This window comes from Antennarius striatus, chromosome 3, assembly GCF_040054535.1.
Source record: "Antennarius striatus isolate MH-2024 chromosome 3, ASM4005453v1, whole genome shotgun sequence".
Lineage (NCBI taxonomy): Eukaryota > Metazoa > Chordata > Actinopteri > Lophiiformes > Antennariidae > Antennarius > Antennarius striatus.
The window spans coordinates 12,520,753-12,546,277 of NC_090778.1; the positions used below are offsets into that span (position 1 = coordinate 12,520,753).

The 25,525-nt window shown below is 41.9% G+C and overlaps 1 protein-coding gene across 5 annotated transcripts in view; it reads left to right on the top strand.

Annotated features, from left to right (window-relative positions):
• The window catches only part of col27a1b (collagen, type XXVII, alpha 1b), an 84,636-nt gene that overhangs the window by 12,587 nt on the left and 46,524 nt on the right, over nt 1–25,525 (top strand). For all 5 annotated transcript variants that reach the window (XR_011035005.1, XM_068310265.1, XM_068310267.1 and 2 more), the window contains exons 5-9: nt 3,486–3,539; nt 5,814–5,867; nt 5,953–6,006; nt 19,807–19,851; nt 23,556–23,609. Coding sequence is in view for 4 of the 5 variants with exons in the window: in XM_068310265.1 (XP_068166366.1) it covers nt 3,486–3,539; nt 5,814–5,867; nt 5,953–6,006; nt 19,807–19,851; nt 23,556–23,609 (261 nt within the window). In the remaining variant the exon portion in view is untranslated. The remainder of the gene's footprint in view (nt 1–3,485; nt 3,540–5,813; nt 5,868–5,952; nt 6,007–19,806; nt 19,852–23,555; nt 23,610–25,525) is intronic.

Genomic DNA, 25,525 nt, shown 5'->3' on the forward strand with positions numbered 1-25,525 from the left:
TTTCCATCTTGTTGTTGTGAAATAAAAAAAATTGTTAACTGTCGTGTAAATTTTTGACATTAATCAAGCTCCCTTTAAAAGAATCTGTGACAAGATTTTGTCACAAGTTAAATTTCCCTCTTCAGGATTAACTGGTTTGCAGTGAGCATATTTCTAAGGTACTCATCCCATCTCACTTTGACCTTTTAAGTCACACCAAGATATGATGTGCAGTAGACAGCTGTTCCTATTGAACTAAACCTATGATCAGCATGACTGTAGTCTGCGTAAGCATTCTTTCCCATCAGAAAGACAATGCAGCTCCTGTGATGACAGCACACTTTTAAGGCTTCACCTCTCTGAGAGTAGGGTGTCCTGTCTGACAGCAGCATCTCTTACATGTAAGGATGTCCGTGTTCCTCTACATCAGGCCATGAGCCTTGTGCTCAGCAGGGCACGGAAATTTACTCAGCCCTGAAGCTTGACAAGCTTGAGAACCAGTCAGAGAGGCTTTTGTGAAACACACTTCAGGTCCACAGTCACCATGTGAAGCAGGGTTTGTGTGAAAAGGAAAATTTTTGTAAAATGTTTTTATGAATTGTTTTTTCTCACTTTATGACTGGGGACTGCAGGAACCTTACGTCATTCAAGTAGTATTCACTAGAGCAGCAGTAGCTCAGGTCACTAGGTCTTGGGCTGGAGGGTGGCTCAAGACCCGCGTGGACCAAAAGGTTTGGAATGTGGACTGGCAATTCACCTCCTGAGCACTGCCGATGTGCTCTAGTTGCTTGTTGGTCGCTACATGAACACAGGTAACCGCCACTCTAACATCATTCTGTCCTCTATTTGCACACTTAAAGGCCCTGTGTGTGTGTGTGTGTGTGTGTGTGTGTGTGTGTGTGTGTGTGTGTGTGTGTGTGTGTGTGTGTGTGTGTGTGTGTGTGTGTGTGTGTGTGTGTGTCTTCAATATCTGCTTCTTCTGCTGTCGCGAGGGTTGCTGGTGCTTATCCCAGCGGACTCCAAACACAATGCCAGTGCATGGCTGAGCCACATGAAGTGTGTGTGTGTGTGTGTGTGTGTGTGTGTGTGTGTGTGTGTGTATACACTGTATATACACACACGCACGCACGCACGCACGCACGCACACACACACAATCACACACGTGTGGGAAACAAGATTAATGAAAAAGTGAAAAAAAAATTACTCTAGAGGGATAATAAAGTATGTCCTTTATTGATCACTAATAAATTGATGATATCTATTGGAACTAAATTTGACTTGTTGATAAATCTTTTGATTAACTATCCTTAATTTTAATCAACTTTCCCAGTCATGATTTTCAACATTTAATCACAGCTAATAAAATTGTTAGTCAGGAATTGGTTCGGTCTTCTTACCACAAGTCGGTTTTGGTGTGAAGATGTCGATCTATTTTTCAAAAGGAGGAATTTGTGTTAATAAAGTGTTAAATTAAGCACCTCCAACACAGTCATGAATGATTTAAAAACAGACAACCATAAGACGGGCATATGCGCTCTCTGCACTAAAACTCTTAATCAATGGAATATTAATTACTTGAGTAGTTTCTGGAGTTACATGACACTAGAATGACACTGGGGAAGTTTAAGGTCTAACTGATGATTAGGTAGTAAAAAACAGGTTGGCAGATTAATTGTTAAGAAAATGGCTACTTTCAAACGTAGTTACACCACTGGGCTTAACTGTTTCTCCTCCCGATCCACGATCTTATTGAATTTAACATCTACGATTTTTGTAGCAAACATACATGAGTAGTGTGTCTTTTTGTGCTGTCCATTCAAGGTGTTTGCAGGTCTGTTCAGGGTTAATTACCAATAAAACAGGAGCTGTCTATGTGTCACTTCTGTGACATGTAGAGAGCTCCTATTCACTCACATTATAAACCTGGTTACAGTGATGGCATACAGGTGCTTTTCCTCGGCAGGCCTCAGTTGTGTGCATGTTGTGTGTGTTTATCTGGTGACTACCATTTACATTGGCTCTAGTGTATTTTGTGTTTATGTTTATTTGTTGGTGCTCTCTAATTGGTTCCTTCCTTATCGTCAACTCTTGTCAATAGTGAAACTAGGAGGAATTCATGAAGTGGCAACTTTATGCTGATCATAGGTGTGAATATGAGTGTGAGTCCAAGTTTCTTTCTGTGTGTTGGCCCTGTGATGAACTGGTGACTTGTACAGGGTGTACACCACTTCTCGCCCCAGTGTCAGCTGGGATAGGCTCCAGCCCCCCACCCCCCACTCCCATGACCCAGCATGCACAGGATAAGGGGATACAGAAACTGAATGGATATTTTCATTCCCTTTCTCACCCACACAAATTTAGATGAACAAAGTGACTCATTCACTTTTTTTTTACACCCGTCTCCATTGGGATAACTCCAGCCTCTTCAGCGGTGTGTCTCTTCACTTTATGTTAGAAGGCTATTTGTGATAATCATTTCTGACTCCTCTTCCTTTTGCTTCCTATCTGGAGCTAATTGCTTCCATATGGTTCAATATTAAGTGAGTGATGGGGGAATGCTCTGAACAGAGGAGGTGCAGGAAATCTATAGATGGGCTTCTGTTAAGTGTCTCCATATGCTCAGCTAGAGGGGAGAGGTGCTGTCTGAGGGGTTTAACTATTCTCCACAAACTGATAATGAAGCACAGTTTGTACTCAGACAAATAACAGAGATGGGCCGCATCACCCATCCAAAGACCTCTACCTCTTTCTGAGTCAGTGTTCCATTCCTCCTGTTTTACCTCCAGCTCAAGACGAAATGTCTTCCAACCACTGGAAAGTTTGAATAACTCAAAGAACAGGCTGAATATACAGTAGCATTGTAGTCAGGCCTCTTGAACATGTTTCAATGCTTTCAGATTTTGCTAGGGGAGATTTTCCATGCTCAGCATTGTGGTCCCACTCCAAACAAATGTTCAGTTGAACAATTGCCTCAGGAAGTTGTGGCCTTATTTTTCCAAACAATCCCTCTTTGTAGTTCCCATGAATTTATAGTCTTCTTACCAAAAGGAAAATTGATTTTCTGCTCCATTTTCTGCTCCTGTGCATCTTCCTGCAGAGCATGACTTGAAGGAGAGTCTGATTGGATTAAAAAAATAAAATATATTTGTACATTTGTACATTTGTACATTTGTAAGTGATGTGATGGATGGGTTTTCCTTTATTTTACACTACCCCAGAAAAGAGTGAAAATGTATATGGATGAGGAAAATCACATCCATATGTCATAACTAAACAGACAGGGAGAACATACAAGGATGAACATTTTCCAATGAACATTTACACATTAAGAGGGACCTTGGTGCACCACAGACCCATCCCACCAACACAATACCAACAGACAATGGAAGAGAAACAAGGTGTAGACATGTGTGTATACCATACAACATATACCACCTTGAATGAACCTCAGCGACTCCACCAATTACCTTTGCTCTTCCTAAAAGATGTTTGTCTCTGTTTTCAGGGTCCTGTTGGCACACATGGAAACCCTGGTCGGTCTGGATCTTCTGGAGTGAAGGTGATCTATAAATCGCTATTTTAACACTTAATGCTTGTGTGGCGATAACAAATTGTCTTCTTTACCTCTCGGCTTGTCCCTTTAGGGGTCGCCACAGCATGTCATTCTTTTCCACAGCAACCTATCTTCTGCATCCTCCTCTCTAACACAAACTGCCCTCATGCCTTCCCTCACTACATGCAAACACCTTCTCTTTGGTATTCCTCTTGCCTGGTAGCCTCATCCTATACATCCTATACTCACCATCTCTACTCTAAGCTTTTCCAATTCATCAGTGTCTGCTCTCTAACTTTGTCTCAAAAAAAAAAACAACTTGGTTTTTCTTCTGATGAACTAATTTCTGATCCTATCCAAGCTGATCACTCCTGGAGAAAACCTCAACATCTTCATTTCCACTACCTCCAGCTCGGCTTCTTGTCTTGTCTTCTTTTCAACAGCACTGTCTCTAATCATGTCAGGCCTCACCACTGTCTTCTAAACTTTGCCCTTCAGTCTAGCAGACTCTTCTTTCTCATCAGACACCTGACACTTTCCTCCACCTGTTTCAGCCTTCGTGGATCTGTTTCTTCACCTCCTTACCACACTCAGCATTTCTCTGGACTGTTGACCCCAATAATTTAAAGTACTTCACCGTCGCTATGTCTTCCTGTAGCTCACTCTTCCTTCTCCACTACTCTCATTTATGCACACATATTCTGTTTCGCTTTAGCTAATCTTCATTTCTCTCTTCTCCAACATATGCTGCCACATATGTCACCATTTTCCTCTTGTTTTGTCTTTGCCACCTCCATTTTCACTCTACATCACATCTCAATGTATTCTTGTGTTTTCTCCTCATTCCCACTTCTTAAAGGCTAGCTTATATCCTTATATGGTTTCCTGTACTTTAGGGTTCCACCACCAAGTCTCCTTTTCCTCTTTCCTATCAGAATACACCCTGAGTACTCTCCTGCCTGTTTCTCTGATCATCTTGACTTCACTCTTCTGAGAACCTCTCCTGTCTCACCTCTTGTCTAAAAGTTACACAACATTATTCCTTTTTCAACTTCCACCAGATGGTTCTCTGCTCTGTCTTTGTCTTCTTAAATTTCCCCACCACCATCCTATGCCGTATAGCTACCCTCTACCCTAACACTATAATACTGTACAGTCAGTGACCTCCTTCAGATGACATTGTCAGTACAAAATGTAATCCACCTGCTTGCCTTTACTTCTGCTCTTGTAGGCCACCAAATGTTCTTGCCTCTTCTGGAAGATGTTCACTGTAGCCATGTCAAACCTTTTTACAAAGTCTACCCAAGTCACTGTAAAAAATAACTTTTCTTTTAAAATAACTCCTACTCAATTTCTAACATCCATTAACACTGTAGTAAATTAATCTGAATCCTGCTCTCACAGAGTAGATTTATCTTCCTCCTGATGATCATGCCAACCAACTCCCTAGCTTTTCTTATCATATTCCCCACATTCAAAGTCACCATTTTCAGATTTTGGGGTTTTCCTTTTATTTTATTTTTCTGTGCCAAAGTCCCCTGTCAATGTCTCCTTCCTCTTTCACAGTAGCTGAATTTCCATCAGAGCCCCGTAGGTTAACTGCACCAATGGTAGACCTTGTTAACCCGGGCCACGGCCAATCCAGTATGGAATTCTTTGGATGAACGCAAAGTTTAATGCCAGATGCCCTTCTTGCCACAACCCTCTGCATTTTTCCAGGATTGGAACTGGCCTACATTCGACACTGGCATCTCTGATCAGCATTGTTAGCTTAAAACAGATGTTTTTTGATTGAAGTCCAGCAGACTCTGTGCTGGACTTTAATCAAACAAAAGAGACATGCTGTGACATTTTTTACCTTTTATTTTTTCTTTGTACAATAAGCGCTAATATATTAAATAATCTATTTTCTCATGGGCCTTTTAGCATAGATACTCTTCCACCAGCTTTACTGGCCGACAGAGAAAGTACTGACTAGACTCGCACTGCCCGAAAAAGGAGAAGAATTTTCACAATCTCTCCCCATCACTTCTCCCAGGCTTGGTGTAAACCAAGTCACTGGAGGGCATAAATGGACTGCACGTTTGTGTAAATACAACCTCCAGACTCACCAATAAGTGGTTGGAGCTCATTACTCTTTGATAATGTAAATGCAAACAGCAAACTCCTCTGCAATTTGAGAAGTGGCAATACACAAAATGTGAAGTGGATACTGGTGCAGACTAAGACATGTTGTACTTGGTGGTGTGACAGTATCATAAACACTTTTTTATGTTCTAGGGACATAAAGGGTATCCTGGACTGTCCCCTGGTCAAGCTCCAAAAGGACAAAAAGTATACTTATTGTCATCTTTCCTTACTATTTGTAGACTGTCCTAGAAATCACTGTACTGTATTGACATTTATGTTTATTTCATAGGGAGAGCCTGGTGTCATTGGCCCTCCTGGACAGATTGGCCAAGGTGGACGAAAGGTGAACACAATACAAACTGTGTCTGTTATTGTAGATCGAAATGTACAAAGACATAAATATGATATCCTGAATGAACGAGTGTGTTTAAAGTAAAGTGTAAAGTGAGGATCACTCACAAAGTCTGGCTGATATGAATTTCCTTGGAGGGTAGAATCTGTGAAATTGAGGCTCCAGCCAAATGTAAATGTTGAGGCTCTTGGTTGGAGAAAAGCTGTTATGATTCATACATAAAGGAGTACACCTGCATTCTCTGTTCCCTCTGGGTTAAGCACCAAAGACCTGAATATCTGGGTTCTTACATCATCAGGGTCCATACTCAAAAAGGCTGCTCAGGAGAGCTGAAATTTATTGAGTAAAACATACGACTTACATGTTCCCTCCAAATACATGTTATGTCACTGACTTTGGACAACAATTCTAAAAAGTAGGGCAAGTTATAATGTGACTTTTGTTATCTTGCCCAGTTCTGTATTGTTAGTCTAAATAATCTGAGTGCTTCACATGCCACAGAGCTGGGTTATCTGACAGAGAGTGATGGCTTGCAGTGGAACATGTTCTTCATGGCCTTGTGTATTTTACCCTTGGACTTCTTCCAAAGAATGTTATGCTGCTCACAGTTGCTACTACACATATCAAGTACTCCGGTGCCTACTGTACTTGGAATAAGTAACATTATGCCTTGTAACTGACTGACCTTTTATTTCACTTAACAATGTTTTATTTTTTACAATTAATTACAATGAATTTTAAGAAGCACGTATTAACAAAACTTCATTTCATTAAAAGATAACGTTGGCAATATTGATTTTTTTATTGCTAGTATATGTGATGAAAGACATTAGCAGCAGTGCAGTATTCCATGTACACAAACAATTTTTTTCTAATCCCAGCCCTCTGGTACCACATATACTTCATACATGCACAACTACTAGTGATGTAATTGACGTTTGTCATCGCGGGAATAGTGCACTTGTTAGGGACGATCTTAGAAGCAGCTCAATGTTTGCTGATTTATTGATTAGTAGGATACTGATTCAGACTTATCTATGATGCTCATTTTTTGAATACATTTGGCACCCAGTGTAACATTTAAAAAAAAATGATACCAACTACTGTTGGAGTATGTTTATATTATTTGTCTGGTGGTTTATTCCAATCTCTTCTTATGAGAAGAAGAAATCTGCCCACTGCTTTACAGGCCCATTGTGTGTGTGTGTGTGTGTGTGTGTGTGCGCGCGCGCGCGCGTGTGTGTGTGTGTGTATGTGAAGGATTTATTATTATTATTGTTATTGTTATTATTACTATTATTATTATTATTATTATTATTATTATTAAGAACATATTTTGCTCTATCCATACAGACAGTACTCATTAATAGGTTAACCTCTGTTTTGGTTTGTTTTCATTGGGATTATTATTAAATGGAAGGCATCCCAGATCATTGTGGCTTCTGAAAAATACAAAATATCTTCAAATCAGGCCAAATGAAGGAGACATGTTTGAAATGTTTGTAGTTTCACTCTTATAATCAATCAATAGCACGATTGTAGAGATGGCTGATGTCGGTTAACAGTAGGCCTGATAAAACGTTCTGCAACACTTCTGACTAGTTTTCCTTTCAACACTGACTATAACGACAATTTAATATCCTCTACATGCCAAGAAAAAAGCATATTCAGCAAGATTCCTTCCTAAACAGATGGACATACCGCAGAAATATTTAAGACATCGTGGTATGTAAAGCTCTTTACTAGTACTCAAGCATCGTTCATTCTTCACCACATCAAGCTGGAAATTTGGGTAGGTTGGTTCCTGGCAGGGAATGTTTAAAATACAAATCAGAAATTAACTGATAAATACAGTCCATTTAATTACATTATAGGGTAGACAGAGAGCATTGTGGATATAATTACAATAAGCAAGGAGACTTGAACAAAAAAAAAAAAATCAGAGTTACATGACAAACAATACTGCAGCAGCATCTGTTCTAGGGAAACAAATTCATAATAAAAGTTGGTAGAAAAAAAATCCTGGAGAAACACTTCTTTTAAGCACTTCATTCTGCAGTTTATCTCCATACACCTGCTCTATTGTGTTTTGGGAGAATGATCTGAAGAATTGCAGCAGTACATTTAGAGTGTTTATTGTGCTCTTAAGCTGAGCAGAGTATAGTATGTATGTAGAATAAGATGCAAAGTGTGATAAAGTTGTGTTCAGTCTCTAAATGAATTACCAGTTTAACAATAATTTAGCCAAATGGCAAAAACTTTTCCATTTAAATGGACAGATATTTCTTACTTGACCAGTTAATATTCTGCCCCAAGTGTTAGTCAGTCCTTTTACCTATCAACAAATCCATTTGATTGTGTGTGAGGATACCCTTTGCTGTGTAATGTGCCGGCTGCCTGCTCGTTGTCAAGTAGTTTATGTAAAAGGCATCAGATACATCTTTTGATGTTTTCTGTTTTCAACAGTTTTCTGTTGGAGAATTTGATGCGCACAAGCAAAGTTGCTTCTCAAATAATAAGGGTAAGAAAATGATGAGAAGCTCGTCGGTCATAAACCTGTGATGACTCTTATGCTGCAAGTGTCATTTGGTGTCAGACGTAAGATTCCAAAGTAATCGGCTGCAAGTTTCCCCACTTGAAATATGTTGTCTCATTATGGAGACAAGTTGTAATGGTCCCTAAAAAGACAGATGAAGAGCTGAACATCGGCGCTTGTGTTCAGAGTGGACAACTTTGATTACACGGTCCATGTCATTACTTAGAGCATGAAGTGCTTAAGTGCATGAGGGAGGGGACATCTCATTCGTTCCTGTCCAGAGAAGGACGATGAAAACCAGCCATCGGCTGCTGTGCGGCGGTGGTCACGGCCAGTGCTAAGCCAGTGGGTGTGACTGCTGTGCCCAGCAGCTGCGGTTGTTGCGCGGCCAACAGTTGTGACTGCTGCGGGGACGGGGGCTGCAGCGTCCGCTGCACAACCGAGGAAAAGCCCTATCACTTCTTACGTGGCTGCAGCAGCTTCAAGTGCTGCAGTCCCTGTTCCATGACCCCAACCTCATGGGTTTCCAACCCTGGCCCCCGCTGACTCGCCGATCATCAACCCGGAGCCACAGAGTAACATGCAGGACACAGGTGACACAACAATGGCAACACAGGTAACTGACACACAGAGCACAGATAACGTTGATTATAGTTCACAGCGTGATTTTGAGGAGGTGGATGAGGCCACAGAGACTGCTGCCAGAGTGGCAGAGTCTCTGCTGGAGAAGGAGGAGGAAGAGGACATGATAATGGATGAGGCTTTTTAAAAATAGCTTCAAAAGAAAAAATTTCGACACCAGAAATAGTAAAGGTAAAAACTTTGCTAATGAAATAAATAAAAAGACACCAATTTATACAAGTAGTTCTGACAGTGAAAATGAAAGCAGTCTGAAAGAAGCCGTAAACGAAAAATATGATTCACAAAAGATTAAAAAAAGTCCTGCATGATACAAAAGGACTGAGGGTAAAAGTGGAAAATGTATTTCCTGACCTCAAGATGCTTTTAGATAGCATCCGTTTTTATTTAAAAAGCCCAGAAGGAAGTTTTTAGATTGAAGATATTAATGACAAAAGTAAAAAATGTGGTTGTGGCTCACGAATAGTTGTTTTTAAATTTTTTCTGTCTTTTTAAACCTGTGTTTTAAGTACTTGTTTGTTTTTAGCTCCATTTTTTACATGTGCAATTTTAAAGTAGGCACACTGAACATTAATGGAGCGAGGGACATGGAGAAAAGAGCATTTGTATTTAGTTTCTTCTTCTTTTCCTTTCGGCTTTTCCCTTCAGGGGTCGCCACAGCGAATCAATTTCCTCCATCTAGCCCTGTCCTTTGAATCCTCTTCTCTCACACCAACTGCCTTCATGTCCTCTTTCACTACATCCATAAACCTCCTCTTTGGTCTTCCTCTAGGCCTCCTGCCTGGTAGTTCAAAACTCAGCATCGTTCTACCAATATATTCACTATCTCTCCTCTGGACATGTCCAAACCATCTCAGTCTGGCCTATCTGACTTTATTTCCAAAACCTCTAACATGTGCTGTCCCTCTGATGTACTCATTCCTGATCCTATCCTTCCTGGTCACTCCCAAAGAGAACCTCAGCATCTTCATCTCTGCTACCTCCAGCTCTGCCTCCTGTCTTTTCCTCAGTGACACTGTCTCTAGGCCAAACAACATCGCTGGTCTCACCACAGTTTTGTACACCTTTCCTTTCATTGTAGCTGAAACTCTTCTATCACACATCACACCTGACACTTTCCTCCACCTGTTCCATCCTGCCTGTACACGCTTCTTCACCTCTTTTCCACACTCTCCATTGCTCTGGACTGTTGACCCTAAGTACTTAAAATCCTCCACCTTCTTGATCTCTTCTCCCTGTAACCTCACTCTTCCACTTGGGTCCCTCTCATTCACACACATGTACTCTGTCTTACTGCGGCTAACCTTCATTCCTCTCCTCTCCAGGACAAACCTCCACCTCTCAAGCTTCTCCTCCACCTGTTCCCTGCTCTCACTCCAGATCACAATGTCATCTGCAAACATCATAGTCCATGGAGATTCCTGTCTAACTTGATCTGTCAGCCTGTCCATCACCATAGCGAACAAGAAGGGGCTCAGGGCTGATCCGATGCAGTCCCACCTCCACCTTGAACTCCTCTGTCACACCTACAGCACACCTCAACACTGTCTTACAGTCCTCATACATGTCCTGCACCGCTGTAACATACTTCTCTGCCACTCCAGACTTCCTCATACAATACCACAGTTCCTCTCTGGGCACCCTGTCATAAGCTTTCTCCAGATCTACAAAAACACAATGCAGCTCCATTTGGCCTTCTCTGTACTTCTCTATCAACATCCTCAAAGCAAATACTGCATCTGTAGTACTCTTTTTTGGCATGAAACCATACTGCTCACAAATGTTCACTTCTTCCCTTAGTCTAGCTTCCACTACTCTTTCCCTTAACTTCATTATATGGCTCATCAGCTTTATTCCTCTGTAGTTGCCACAACTCTGCACATCTCCCTTGTTCTTAAAAATGGGCACCAGCACACTTGTCCTCCACTCCTCAGGCATCTTCTCACTATCTAAGATCCTGTTGAACAACCCAGTCAGAAACTCTACTGCCACCTCTCCTAGACACTTCCAAACCTCATCAGGACCGACTGCCTTTCCACTCTTCCTCCTCTTCAGTGCCCTCCTCACTTCATCCTGACGAATCTTTGCTACATCCTGGTCCACAACAGTCACCTCTTCTAGTCTTTGTTCTCTCATTTTCCACGTTCATCAACTCTTCAAAGTACTCTTTCCATCTTTCCATCACACTACTGGCACCTGTCAATAGACTTCCGTCCCTATCCTTAATCACCCTAACCTGCTGCACGTCCTTCCCATCTCTGTCTCCCTGTCTTGCCAACCGGTATAGATCAATCTCTCCCTCCTTACTGTCCAACCTAGCATACAAGTCATCATAAGCTTCTTGTTTGGCCTTTGCTACCTCTACCTTCACCTTACGCTGCATCTCCCTGTACTCCTGTCTACTCTCCTCAGTCCTCTCAGTGTCCCACTTCCTCTTAGCTAACCTCTTTCTCTTTATACACTCCTGTACCTCCTCATTCCACCACCAAGTCTCCTTATCTACTTTCCTTCCAGATGACACACCAAGTACTCTCCTACCTGTCTCCCTGATCACATTAGCTGTGGTTGTCCAGTCATCTGGAAGCACCTTCCGACCACCCAGAGCCTGTCTTTACTCCTTCCTAAAAGTCATGCAACACTCTTCCTTTTTTAGCTTCCACCATTTTGTCTTCTGCTCTGCCTTTGCCCTCTTCATCTTCCTCACCACCAGAGTCATCCTGCACACCACCATCCTATGCTGTTTGGCTACACTCTCGCCTACCACTACTTTGCAGTCACTGATCTCCTTCAGATTACACCGTCTACACAAGATGTAGTCTACCTGTGTGCTCCTACCACCACTCTTATAGGTAACCCTATGTTTGTGCTCCTTCTGGAAGACAGTATTCACTGTAGCCATTTCCATCCTTTTTGCAAAATCAACTACCATCTGTCCTTCTGTGTTCCTCTCTTGGCTACCAAACCTCCCCATCACCTCCTCATCACCTCTGTTTCCTGCACAAACATGTCCATTGAAGTCTGCACCAATGACAACTCTCTTACTTCTAGGCATGCTCTGCATCACTTCATCAAAGCCGAACCAGAATTTCTCCTTCTCCTCCAGCTCCCATCCTACCTGTGGAGCATACCCACTAACAACATTGAACATCACACCTTCGATTTCTAGCTTCAGACTCATCACTCTATCTGACACTCTTTTTACCTCCAGGACATTCCTAACAAACTCCTCCTTCAAGATAACTCCTACTCCATTTCTCTTCCCATCTACACCATGATAGAACAACTTGAACCCTGCTCCTAAACTTCTAGCCTTGCTACCTTTCCACCTGGTCTCCTGGACACACCGTATGTCTACCTTCCTCCTCTGCATCATGTCAACCAACTCTCTACCCTTTCCTGTCATAGTTCCAACATTCAACGTCCCTACTCTTAGTCCTACTCTTGGGGCTCCTCTTCTCTTTCTTCGTGCGAACGCACTTTCCTCCTCTCCTTCTTTGACCAACAGTAATCCAATTTCCACCGGCGCCCTGTAGGTCAACAGCGCCGATGGCGGTCGTTGTTAACCCGGGCCTTGACCGATCCGGTATGGAAGTCATAGGTTTGATTCGCATCTTTGATTTGGCAAGTTTTACGCCGGATGCCCTTCCTGATGCAACCCTCTGTATTTATCCAGGCTTGGGACCGGCACAACAAGACAGTGGCTTGTGCCCTCTTGCGTCTACATTAGTATCTGTATTTAGTTTAATAAATGTTAAAAAGTTGGATGTTTTATTTGTCCATTAAACATACAGTACTGTAGAAAATGAAGTTAATTGGAAGCGAGAATGGAATGGAGAAATGTATTTTAGCCACAAAGCCAGCACCAGGGGTGGAGATTTTATTTTCTTGTCCTTTTAAAACTTGCTTTGTTTTAGTGGAAGACATTGTGTTGGGCCACATTTTAAAAGTACAAGCAACGGTTGAAAGGGAGACATTGGCTTTTATCTGTGTGTATGCTCCAACTCTAGGCACAGATAGAGTGGCTTTTTTAAACATTTTAAATAATGAAATTCATAAATGCAGCAGAGGTGAGTACCTGTTTTTAGGAGGGGATTTTAATTGTACGGGATACCCAATTTTAGACAGGAATCACTAGGAGCCTCATGCTGCATCGAGAAACTGAAAGATTTTATAAAATCGAATGAACTGGCTGAGGTGTGGGGAAATTTTGATTGCACACGTCAACAGTACACATGGGTAGGCTGTAGAGAAAACACAATATCCATGTCAAGATAAGACAGATGTTATTGTTTTACCCACCATTTTAATGTTTTTAAAAACTGTTCCATCTTGCCAGCTGCTTTTACAGATCAAGCTCTTGTACAGTGTTGTATTTTAATTAATAATATAAAAGCTAGAAATTTTTTCTGGCATTATAATACAACGCTTTTATCTGACATGTTTTAAAACAGCTTTTATTGCTTTTTGGAATAGTTTTAAAAAACAAAAAAGTGATTTTAGCTCTCTGCATTAATGGTGGGATGTAGGCAAAGCCAAGTTAAGAGTCTGTGTCTACAGTACACTCAGAATGTGTCTGGTGACTTGGTCAGATCTATCAGAGATCTGGAAAGACACGTGGCAGAACTGCAGAACTGCAGATAGATTTTAGCAGAGTCCACAGGAGAAAGAAGGGACATTACAGCCCTCAAAGAACAAAAGCGTGCTTTAGCCCAGCTGCTGGGTGTGCCTGCGAGGGGTGCCATGGTACGCAGTAAGTTTAATTACATTGCTGTGATGGATGCTCCCTCTCACTTTTCCTCTGGGCTGGAGAGGAAAAACAGACAGAGGAGGTTGATCCACTCTCTGCAATCCACGGATGGTACAGTGCTGTAGGACAGTGCAGAAATCTGTGGATACGCCGCAGGTTTCTATGAAGAACTGTTTCATTCTGAGTACACTGAGAAACCTGAAACATTGACATTTCTTTCCGCTCTGCCAAAGGTGTCAGCAGACAGTAAACAACAGCCTAGTTGCCGACATCACCCTGCAGGAGCTGCCTGTGGCCCTGCAGGGGATGAAACCTGGCAAGTCACCTGGCCTAGATGGCCTGCCAATCGAATTCTATAAAGAATTCTGGGCAGTGATTGGCGAAAGACCTGCTCTCCGTGCTCAGGGAAAGCCTGATGACAAATCAGCTGCTCCTGAGGTATAGGAGGGCGGTCCTCACACTGCTGCCGAAAAAAGGAGACTTGCAGGACATCAGGAACTGGCGGCCAGTGTCCCTCCTCTTCACAGACTACAAGCTCCTCTCCATGGTCTTGCCCATCAGGCTAAGAAAAGTGTTGGAGCAGGTTGTTCATGTGGACCAGACTTACTGTGTACCCAGCAGGCTAATCACGGATAACGTACATTTAATTTGGAATGCTTTGGAACTCTCAAGTTCATAGGGCACTGGACTTGGTCTAATTTCCATAGATCAAGAAAAGGCTTTTGATAGAGTTGAACGCACGTACTTGTGGCACATCTTGCAAAGTTTTGGTTTCAGCTCTAACTTTATTGCCAAGATTCAGACCTTGTATGGAGACATTGAGACTGTACTTGAAGATAACAGTGGCTTAAGCACACCTTTTAAAATCCAGAGAGGGGTAAGACAGGGCTGCCCCCTCTCAGGGCTGCTCTACTCTCTGGCCCTGGAGCCTTTTTAAACCAGCTGAGAGCAGGCCTCTCTGGTTTTAATACTCCCTTTTTTTATGGTTTTAAAATTTCCGCATATGCTAAGGATGTTATTGTTACTATTAAAAATCAGACAGATGTGCAGGTTTTAGAATTAATTGCAGTGTTTTAATTAGATCTCCTCCACAAAAGTCAACTGGCAGAAGAGCAAGGCTCTAATGATGGGAGGTGAGCTGGAGGAGGCACCGAGATAGGGTCCAATGGGAAAAAAAAAGGTTTAAATACCTTGGAGTTTATCTGGGAGACCAAAATGTTGTACAAAAAAACTGGGAAAATGTTTTATAAAAACCGTAAGGGAGGTTTAATAGCTGTAAGTGGATTTTAAGGAAACTGCCTTTTAGAGGTTGTTTTAATTGTTAACAACTTGGTTGCGTCAGTGTTGTGGCACCGGCTGTCCTGCATTGACCCCCCACCAACATTACTAGTAGAAATCCTAGCAATTGTGGACTTTTCCTGGGACTACCGTCACTGCGTTCCAAACAGCGCCCTCCTTCAGCCCAGAGGAAGGAGGGCAGGGGCTCATTCATTTGGCCAGCAGGAGCGCTGCATTCCGCCTGCTGTTCATCCAACAGTTCCTGGCTGGCCCTGAAGACCTGGTGTGGCAGCTCACAACGCAGGCAGTCCTGGCCCAGTGCTGGGGTCTGGGACTCGACTGTGCCTTGTTTTTAATGGACCCGAGGAGCTTTTTCCAGTTTTTTATCAGAGTATTTTTAAAATGTCGAGTTTTGTACTAAAGAAAAGACCAAAGGATTTTAACTCACTTTATTGGATTTTAAAGTAATCTGTCATCAAAGGAGGGTTTTTGAATGTGATACACGTTGCAGGGGCAGCAGTAAAAAACAAGTTCATCGCGGCTAGAATCTCCACCGTTGGACATGTGGTGGAGTTTTGTGAACCCATTTTAGAAGATGCTTCTGCTCTGTTCTCCGCTCTGTGTGTGATCTTGGTGAGACTCGTTGAAAGACTGCTGGGAATCTGGAAGAGGCGACTCACCCCACAGCAACTGAATTTCATCAGTATTTATTGTACAGGTCTTTTAAATCCCGATGATGCCGATCCCTTCCCAATAGAGAGCTTGTCTCCTTGTTTTAATGACTCTGTGTCAGACCCGATCAGTCTCAGTTGCAGTAATGGTAAAAACACGTACAAACTGATGGCAAAAATTTTAAACAAAGACAAACTTAAGGATAGGGCTGATAGACCATGGAAGGTTCACCTTGGTTTTGCACCAGGGGTGATCGCTTCATGGGTGTCTTTGTATAAGTCAATGTTAACCAAAAAAGTTGGAGATCTCCAATGGAGGGTTTTATGTGGTGCTGTGGCTGTTAACAGTTTTATTTCGATATTAAATCCAAATGTGTCAGAAAACTGTCCGTTCTGTTCTGTCAGAGAAACTGTATTCCACTGTTTCCTGGACTGTCAGAGGCTGGAAAACCTGTTCTTGTTTTTAGAGTATCTCTGTCGTTTGGTCTTGTTTTTAAGAAACATGTCTAAATCGGTTTTAAACGTAGGAAAACTAAAAAAAAAAAGAATAGCAGATTTTAAACTTTCTTCTGGGTCAAACAAAAATGTCTATAAATTTAAGCAGGAAAGAAAAGATCGAAGGCTCTTCAGACTGTAATGCAGAAGTCGTTTTAAAGACAATTGTCAAAATGAGAATTATGATTGTTTTTAATTATTACAAAGCAATGAACAATATGGAGTTTTTTCAGAATATCTGGTGTGTCGAAATGTGTTCAGAGAGAAGCTTGTGTTTGGTCGTTGTTTGATTAAAGATATATATATATATATATATATATATATATATATATATATATATATATATATATATATATATATATATATATATATATAAATGTGATTTTTAAAAAATAAAAAAAACTGTCTCTCTCTCTCTCTTTCTCTCTCTCTCTTTCTCTCTCTCTCTCTCTCTCTCTCTCTCTCTCTCTCACACACACACACACACACACACAGTTGTATGATATCATGAGTATGAGTTCATGACTGCTTTGGCTCGAGATCCAGCGAGCTGTAATGTAATTGGACTGTGCTGACTGTGAACAACCATCTGGTGTTTGTAGGGTTTCTCTATTTGATCTAGTAGTAGGGAGGACTCAAGTTAAAAAAAAAGGAAGACCTTTGCACGATGTGAGTCATGGAACATGGAGTCATGGGAAAAAGCTGATTTATGAAAAACTATGATTTTTGCTAAATTCAGGATCTTTTCTGGGTGTGGACATGGACCTGTGTCTTGGAACAGGTTACTCTAACAGACCCCCGTTCATCTTCTCTTAAATCAGTCCAGGTGGGATTTTGTGTCCTGATCTAGCCGGTGTAAACATTAAATACAATTTCATCTACACAAGTAACAGCTAACAGTCATAAAAACAATTGCAGTGTCAGTCTACATGTATATCCAACTAATAAAGACAAAACGATTGGTAAGGCATCATCTGAAAACCACCAGACACTTCATTACTTCCAGCTGTTCTTAACTTGCTTAAATTTTTTTTGGACATCTTCCGAAAGTCCTTACAGGGCACATTTATATTCAAATTGCACTGAAATTACATTGTCGCTCACAGATGATGATTTGTTATCATGCTCTGGTATGACCAGCTGGTGTAGCTATGATCCACCGCTGCTTTATGGACCGTTTTCACTCGTTTGTGCTCAGGCCTTGGCCTCCTGCCAGAGAAACTGTGGGAAATGTGTAACGATGTAATGGGGAAGTGTTTGGGAGTCAGCAAGTGTTATACACTGTAAAAGACAGTTGGGTTTGGCTGAATTGTAAAGCCATACCTGCACCAGTGTTCACAACTGGCTCTGATCAATCTGGAATAATAGTAAACTTAGAACATCTGTGCAATTCACTCCTTGTCCACAGCTTTGTTTAAAACAGTCTCATCCTTTCTTTATTGAGACTGAAGTGTGACGCTTGCAGAGGGTCTGTTGCATATTCAAGAAGCGGAGAAGAAACTTCTGCTGTGGCTCTTTGTCTTTTGGCTGCCAGTTTGCTCTGATGTGTGTTACTGATGTGATGTGAAAACTATTCTTTCCATAGAAAGGAGAATTAAAAGTGAATGTGATCTCGTGTCCTTTGTATCAGAGTTCCTGACGTGTTCCACTTTTTGGGCCCCATGTACTGTACGGTACTCGTGCAGATACCCATGCTCCTCCTTCTCTATTACTGTACTCTGCTGTATCAGTCTTGCTGGAAGGCCCAGACATTCTTTTGTATGTTCGTGGCTGAAGTGGTTTGGCTCCAGCAGTCATCTACTCCAAAAAACAAACTATCAGATATTTCCAACTCGAACCACATTGCTGCTTGTCAGTAGATAAATAGACAAATTATCAACAATGAAGAGTTTGACAGAACTAAAGTGTAATGGCATATAAATGATCCACTGTGGCCAATAGGCCAGCATTTGGCTTTACTAGTTTAACTCATGATGATGTAACAGAGGGTTGGTCGGTTTTTCTTTCTTTCTGTTTTTCTGTCTTGCTTTCTTTCTTTGGTGTTATAATGATGTGTTAAGGATCAGCTATTACAAAGTTGTGATACATTTCATGAAATATTTCACTGGGGCTAATAATGACTACTTTATTACAATGCCAACATGGTTTTACACAATTACTCCAGGCATGTTATTAAATGATTAGTTGTATGCATCAAATAGTCTGAGGTGTATGGAATCTCAAGTTTGAAATTTATTGTTTGACGTTAAAAGAATAGTTAATTTGAAAAGTCTAATTTGAATTTGGTAACAACTAATTTTCTGGTAGATCAGAACCACACTCTCATGTAAAGTCAGTGTGATGCTGAAGCCACAATACAGTAACAAGTGTTGGCTAAGCTAACCTCATTGTGTCCTGATCAGCGACAGTGGTGAGTGAACATATTTTGTTTTCTAAAATCTACTCCCATTTTCTGAATGCTAAATAAAATATTTCTTACGTGGTAGAATGACATTGCATTCTTAAAGATGATTACAATTGAACGATAATTACAGTGCGCCCTCGTTCTTTGCGGTCAATGCATTGCAGGAACCACACGCCACTGAGGAATCCGTGATAGAACGACAAGCTATTTATCTTATTATTTACGGTAATTTAAATGTTTATGAACCCTCCCTAACCCTAACCCTTTACTTTTTAGTTGACAGTGATACACCTTTTCTGCATCAGCATTGAATACAGGTAGTTTACTTGTTGTGATGCTGACAGACCAAACCAGCTGCCGGCTTATGACTTCACACTCGAGAAGATAAACACAATCTTCCTTCATGACTGACTGCATTGCTCTAGGCCCTGATTGTGAGAAGATTTAGACATTGTGCAAACAGCTTGCATGCACATTTGAGACTATAGGTCATTACGGCGCCTCTGGGTTGTACTTGTTCCTTTCTAACTGGTTTATGGGTTTAATTAAAGAAAAATTGGTCTGAATTGTTTTGTCACTTGGTCAAGCAGCTTTGCTGAAACAATGAATTAAAATGGCATTGTTCTTGGATGGAGACAGTAAAAACATGGTTTTATTCTGGTTTAACCAGCCAATGCTGCTGATATGTGGTCTATTACTTCTCACTTCTACATTTTTCATCCTCAACTAAATCCTCTGGGGTTTGTCAAGTTATTTCAGTCAATGTTTTATGAGGAAACAATGTCAGGTCTAGTTGGGAAAACTATTCAGCATGACTCCATTCCCTGTAGTATTGATAGAAATGATATTGAACATAAGCTAATAAACTTTCTGACCATTGATCATGCTTTTCCCAGCATCAAACTAATCTGTTTCTCCACATCATTTAAACATGTGGTTTGGTGACTAGACATGATGCTCCTCAACACTGTTCAGTGAGACTAATGTGCAAAACTCTGACTTATTGTTTCTCTGTCACCAGGGGCAGAAAGGTCATCCAGGTCCCACTGGTCTTACAGGTGAACCTGTGAGTATGTCCTGTTTAAATAACAGTTTAATGTATACATCAATGGCATATACGATTAAATCAATTAAATTAACTAAATTAAATTAAATAAATATGGAGAATTTTTTGTCCATATCCAGTCTGGATGTTTATCATAAGATTTAATGCCATCATAAGACAACAAAAGAATGTTTCTGAACAGTAGTATTGACATTTGATACGATCCCTCTTCCACCTTTTGGAAGTAATATCATTCTGACTAAATCCCTGTATGCACTCCATCTGTGTTGACTGTATGTCATTTTATGTTTACTCATCAAATTGGGGAGATGACAGACATAGTCCCACGAGACTCATTCCATTTATAGTTACAAAGAGGAGAAGGGGGAGGAAATGACCAAGAAAAAATATTGACGCAGACTGATCGGGATGTTAAAAGAAAAAAAATAAATTGTGGGAGCGGTTGAGGGTGTCAGTTTGGGAGACGAGACATTAGATACAAGTTGTTCTGGAATGCTGGTGGGATTTGCAGAGAGCTTTTTGGCAGTGCTACAAATGGGCTAGCTTGCATACCCCTAGGTCATTCCTCCTCCTACTCCTTCCCTCTCTTCCTGTGCAAATCCTGTGCAGTATCTTTAAGAAAATGTGCTGTGTCACAATGCAGCACGAGAAAACCTTCTCCCCTGTCCTCGGGTGTAGAGAGGATACATTCTGTTTCCAGAGTGAAATGAATCCAATAACATGTCTAACACGCAGAACAGTAAGTTCTGCATTTTCTGCTTTTTTAAGGCATGGGGGGGGGTTAGTTTATAAAGTCTGTTATGTTGTGTTTTCGTATCCAGTGAAAATAACTTGAAGCACCTTGTGCTAATATGCACATCTCATATATGGGTTGCAGAAGGCACTCCTAGCTAGCAAACTAGGTGGAACTTATAACCAGTAGACCATTTCTTTCAGTAGAAATGAGTAAATGACCAAAGTGGAGAAATATCACTGTTATTATGTGGTCGCCCAAATGTACATCACATCTCATCACATCACATCACATCACGTCACATCACGTCACATCACATCACATCACATCACATCACATCACATCACATCACATCACATCACATATACCGTAAATGACAACATATGTGTAAAAAATATATTTTATAAATGTCAAATTACCCTATTAAATATAATTATTTCTTCTAATGCCCACCCTGATTTTCCTGAGATGCTCCAAAGCATTTTTGATGTGTCTGCATAATCCATGCCAGAGGCTACTGGTATTTCAACACCATGGTCAGGGCCATAAATCTTCGTTTCCATTTACCTCAGGTGGAACAGTGAGTCAGAGAGACTAGATATTTTCTACTACCAACCTCTCAGTTCCTGCACTCCTCTTTTCAAGTAACAGACAAAGACAGGCTAGTAAGATGAACATCATTTCTCATCCATCCATCCATCTTCCACCGCTTATCCGTAGTCGGGTCGCGGGGGCAGCAGCTTCAACAGGGAGCCCCAAACTTCCCTTTCCCCGGCCACATCCACCAGCTCTGACTGGGGGATCCCAAGGCGTTCCCAGGCCAGTGTTGAGATATAATCCCTCCACCTGGTCCTGGGTCTGCCCCTTGGTCTCCTCCCAGCTGGATGTGCCAGAAACACCTCCCTAGGGAGGAGTCCCAGAGGCATCCACACCAGATGCCCAGACCACCTCAACTGACTCCTGTCCACGCAAAGGAGCAGCGGCTCTACTCTGAGCCCCTCTCGAACAGCAGTGTTTCTCACCCTATCTCTAAGGGAGACACCAGCTATCCGCCTGAGAAAGCCCATTTCAGCCACTTGTATCTGCAATCTCGTTCTCGTTCGGTCATGACCCATTGCTCATGACCATAGGTGAGGGTAGGAACGAAGATTGAACGGTAGATGGAGAGCTTTGCCTCTCGGCTTAGCCCCCTCTTTGTGACAACAGTGCGGTAAAGCGACTGCAATACCGCTCCTGCTGCCCCTATTCTCCGTCCAATCTTAGGCTCCATTGTTCCCTCACTCGTGAACAGGACCCCAAGATACTTAAACTCCGTCACTTGAGGAAGGACCTCATCCCCCACTCGGAGAAGGCAGTCCACCGGTTTCCTGCCGAGGACCATGGCCTCAGATTTGGAGGTGCTGATCCTCATCCCCGCCGCTTCACACTCGGCTACAAACCGGACCAGTGAGCGCTGCAGGTCACAGGCTGATGACACAAACAGGACCACATCATCTGCAAAAAGCAGCGATGCAATCCTCAGGCCACCAAACTGTAAAGTCTCCTCACCACGACTACGCCTCGATATCCTGTCCATGAAAATCACAAACAGAATTGGTGATAAAGCGCAGCCTTGGCGAGGGCCAACAGTATATCGGAACAAGTCCGACTTACTGCCGAGAATCCAAACGCAGCTCTCACTTTGGGCGTACAGGGATTGGATGGCCCTGAGGAGAGGCCCCCTCACCCCATACTCCCGCAGTACCTCCCACAGTATATCCCTGGGGACTTGATCGCACGCCTTCTCCAAGTCTACAAACCACATGTAGACTGGATGGGCATACTCCCAAGCCCCCTCTGGGATCCCTGTAAGAGTAAAAAGCTGGTCCGTTGTTGTTCCACGACCCACATTGTTCCTCCTGAATCTGAGGCTCGACATCATTTCTCTCCCCTCTCAAATTAGTACTCAATAATGCTGAACACCTTACTACATGCAGATTACAAGCATACATGGAAAACAGAACAAATGTGATGTTTAATCTTAGTATTTCTCCCTAAAGTATGTATGTAACAAATTTCTCAAAGTTTTTTCCTCCTCGTTGTTATTTTGAAAAATCAATTTAAATTTTACGTAAACTTGCGTTTGATAATGTTCACTTATTAGATCAGGTGCGTTCTGCTGACAATCTGTAAAATACTAAGAAATGAACAAGTAAAGAGAGAGTGATTTTGGATGTATTCACAGTTTCCTTTGTTCGCACTATGTTTAAATGGAACATTTCAGAGTTTATTGGCATGATACTGCCACCAACTGTCAATCATAGGAATGGTTTGGGTGCTTTACATACATAGTGTCTTATCCTTGTGCTCATGCATGTACTTTTGCTGTACCTGTTCATAGACAGGTGGAATATAAGATATCAGTTCAGTACAATTTAATAATTCTAGTCCATTACTGCTTCAAAATGTACTACTACTGCTCATATACTATTGTTGCCAGTTCTTTGTAACCATTTCCTATATTTCTCATTGCATTTCTTGTGATACATAACAAATTTCAATCTTTGGTATTCCATTCATCATCTAGTTTGTCACAGAAACAGAAACTATAGAAACAAATGTTCTCCAGTGTTTCATGAATGAGATGAGCTTTTATGAACAGCCTGTCGCTGTCTTCTGTATTTTCAGGTAAATGTTTCAGAGTAACTGAAGGCAGACGGTCTTGATTGAAAAGTTAATAGATCGAAATTCTTCTATGAGACTGGTTGACTGATGTTTATCATGTCATAAATGAGGCTTTGATCCCATTGATTTTATCTTTATTCTTTCTATTGTAGTAGCAATGAGGCCTCTACAAGTTTATGTCCTTCTTTCCTTCCTTCCTTCCTTGCTTTCTTGCTTCCTTGCTTCCTTCCTAGTTTCCTTCCTTCATTCCTTGCTTCCTGCCTTTCATTGCCCACAACAATTCTGATTTGTGCCTCTTTCTTCACAGGGTGAATGGGGAGATGATGGAAGCCCTGGTGCCAAAGGCTATCCTGGCAGGCAGGTGCAGTAAATCTAGTGTTGCAGTGCTGGTTGAGCAGACACACACACACACACACACACACACACACACACACACACACACACACACACACACACACACACACACACACACACACACACACACACACACACACACACACACACACAACCAAAGTGGACACATATTTATGGAAACATGGAAATATAAACTAATTATAAAAAGATAAGAGGATATCCTCTCCTTTGTGAATTCAGTTTTTTCGTTAGTTTCTTATCCAAATTCAGTTATAATCTTTCATTACAGTCAGGATGATGAACAAAATGGAAAGGTGGGGGAAAACACTGAATCAGTGTGTGTTTTCTATCAATCAGCAAATTATATAAAGTTAGGGGGAGTAAAATGAAGTATACATTTACCCAAGATGTGAAAATTTCTTCTATGTTTTATTAAATGTAAACTTAAGACATTATTCCTGATCTTTGGTGCTAAAAAGGTGTTTTTACAGTAAATACTGTATTCCTTTCCCTGTAAAGTACTTTAAGCACCATTAGAATGACTTATTCCGTGATTAATGTTCTTGTCATGCAGCCTCACTTCCCCTGAAGACTACGGAGCAGACAAGTACCACCCATTACCATTGTAGTAAAGCAAATTAAATTCATTTTCTTTAATAACCCATGAAATTCCCACTTAAGACCCCCATTAAATTGTGGGGGTAAATTCAGAATCCCTGTATTTTATCTGTTAAGATGGTCTCAGTCAGTCAGTAGTCAGTAGGGCTCTTGCGATGGGGGGGTGTCCCGTCCCTGTTCGTTGAGCCAACCAGATGAGTCAGTTTTTTCCAACGCTGGCGGTCTTTTGCGAGCTGCTCTGCATCCTCCACAGTGACTCCCTGTTGTAGATAGATAGATAGATAGATAGATAGATAGATAGATAGATAGATAGATAGATAGATAGATAGATAGATAGATAGATAGATAGATAGATAGATAGATAGATAGATAGATAGATAGATAGATACCGTGGATAGATAGAGATGTGGTCTGTGGTGGAGCGGTAAGGCATGAAGCCAGCTTGCTGAAGACAGCGGCGACTTCTGATTGCTGGGAGAGCACGGGTGAGCAAGATCCTGGTGAAGAACCTGCCGGGGATGGAGAGAAGTGTGATGCCTCTGTGGTTGCTGAAGACTAGCCAGTCACCCTTATGTTTCCAGAAGGGTAGGATGACTCCTCTGGTCCCGTCACTGGGAAGTTTCTCTGTCTCCCACACATGGTTGAAGGTGTGAGTGAGCTACTCAACAAGACTTTCAGCACCAGATTTTAGCATCTCAGCCGTAAATGCGCAGATGCCAGGGGGTTTCCTGCTGTTGAGTTTTTTCAGAGCAGTTCTGACTTCCTCGGGTGTTATGGGATCTGTACTGCAGGCGTCACAAGGGACTGTGGTGTTTGCAGCCGCCATGATGGTGGGATCAGTTGGGGTGGAACTGTGCTGCAAAAGGAGGCTAAAGTGCTCTTTCCAGCACGCGAGGCAGTCTGCTTATGTTGCTATGATGTTGCCATCAGAGTCTTTAACCAGGGCTGTCTTGATGCGTGGGCCATTGCGAGCTTGGCTCAGCAGAGTGAAGACAAGGCTCATGTTGTTGATATTGGCCGCGGACTCGAGGTGTTCAGCTTGTGCTTGCCAGAACTTATCTCTGTCCTCAGCAATGGCCACATTGCGCTGGTGGTTCAGTCACCGGTATTCGGTCAGGTCGCATTGGAGCCTGGCTTGGCGTCGCCAATCGATGATGTGGAGTGTCCTCTTCGATATCCAAGGCTTTTTGGGGGAGGATCGAGAGCATCCAAGGACATTATGAGCTGACTGGATGACACTATCCTTGAGGGTCTGCCAGTCTGTCACTTTGTCAGTGGTCAGGGCATCGAAGGTACGGCAAATGG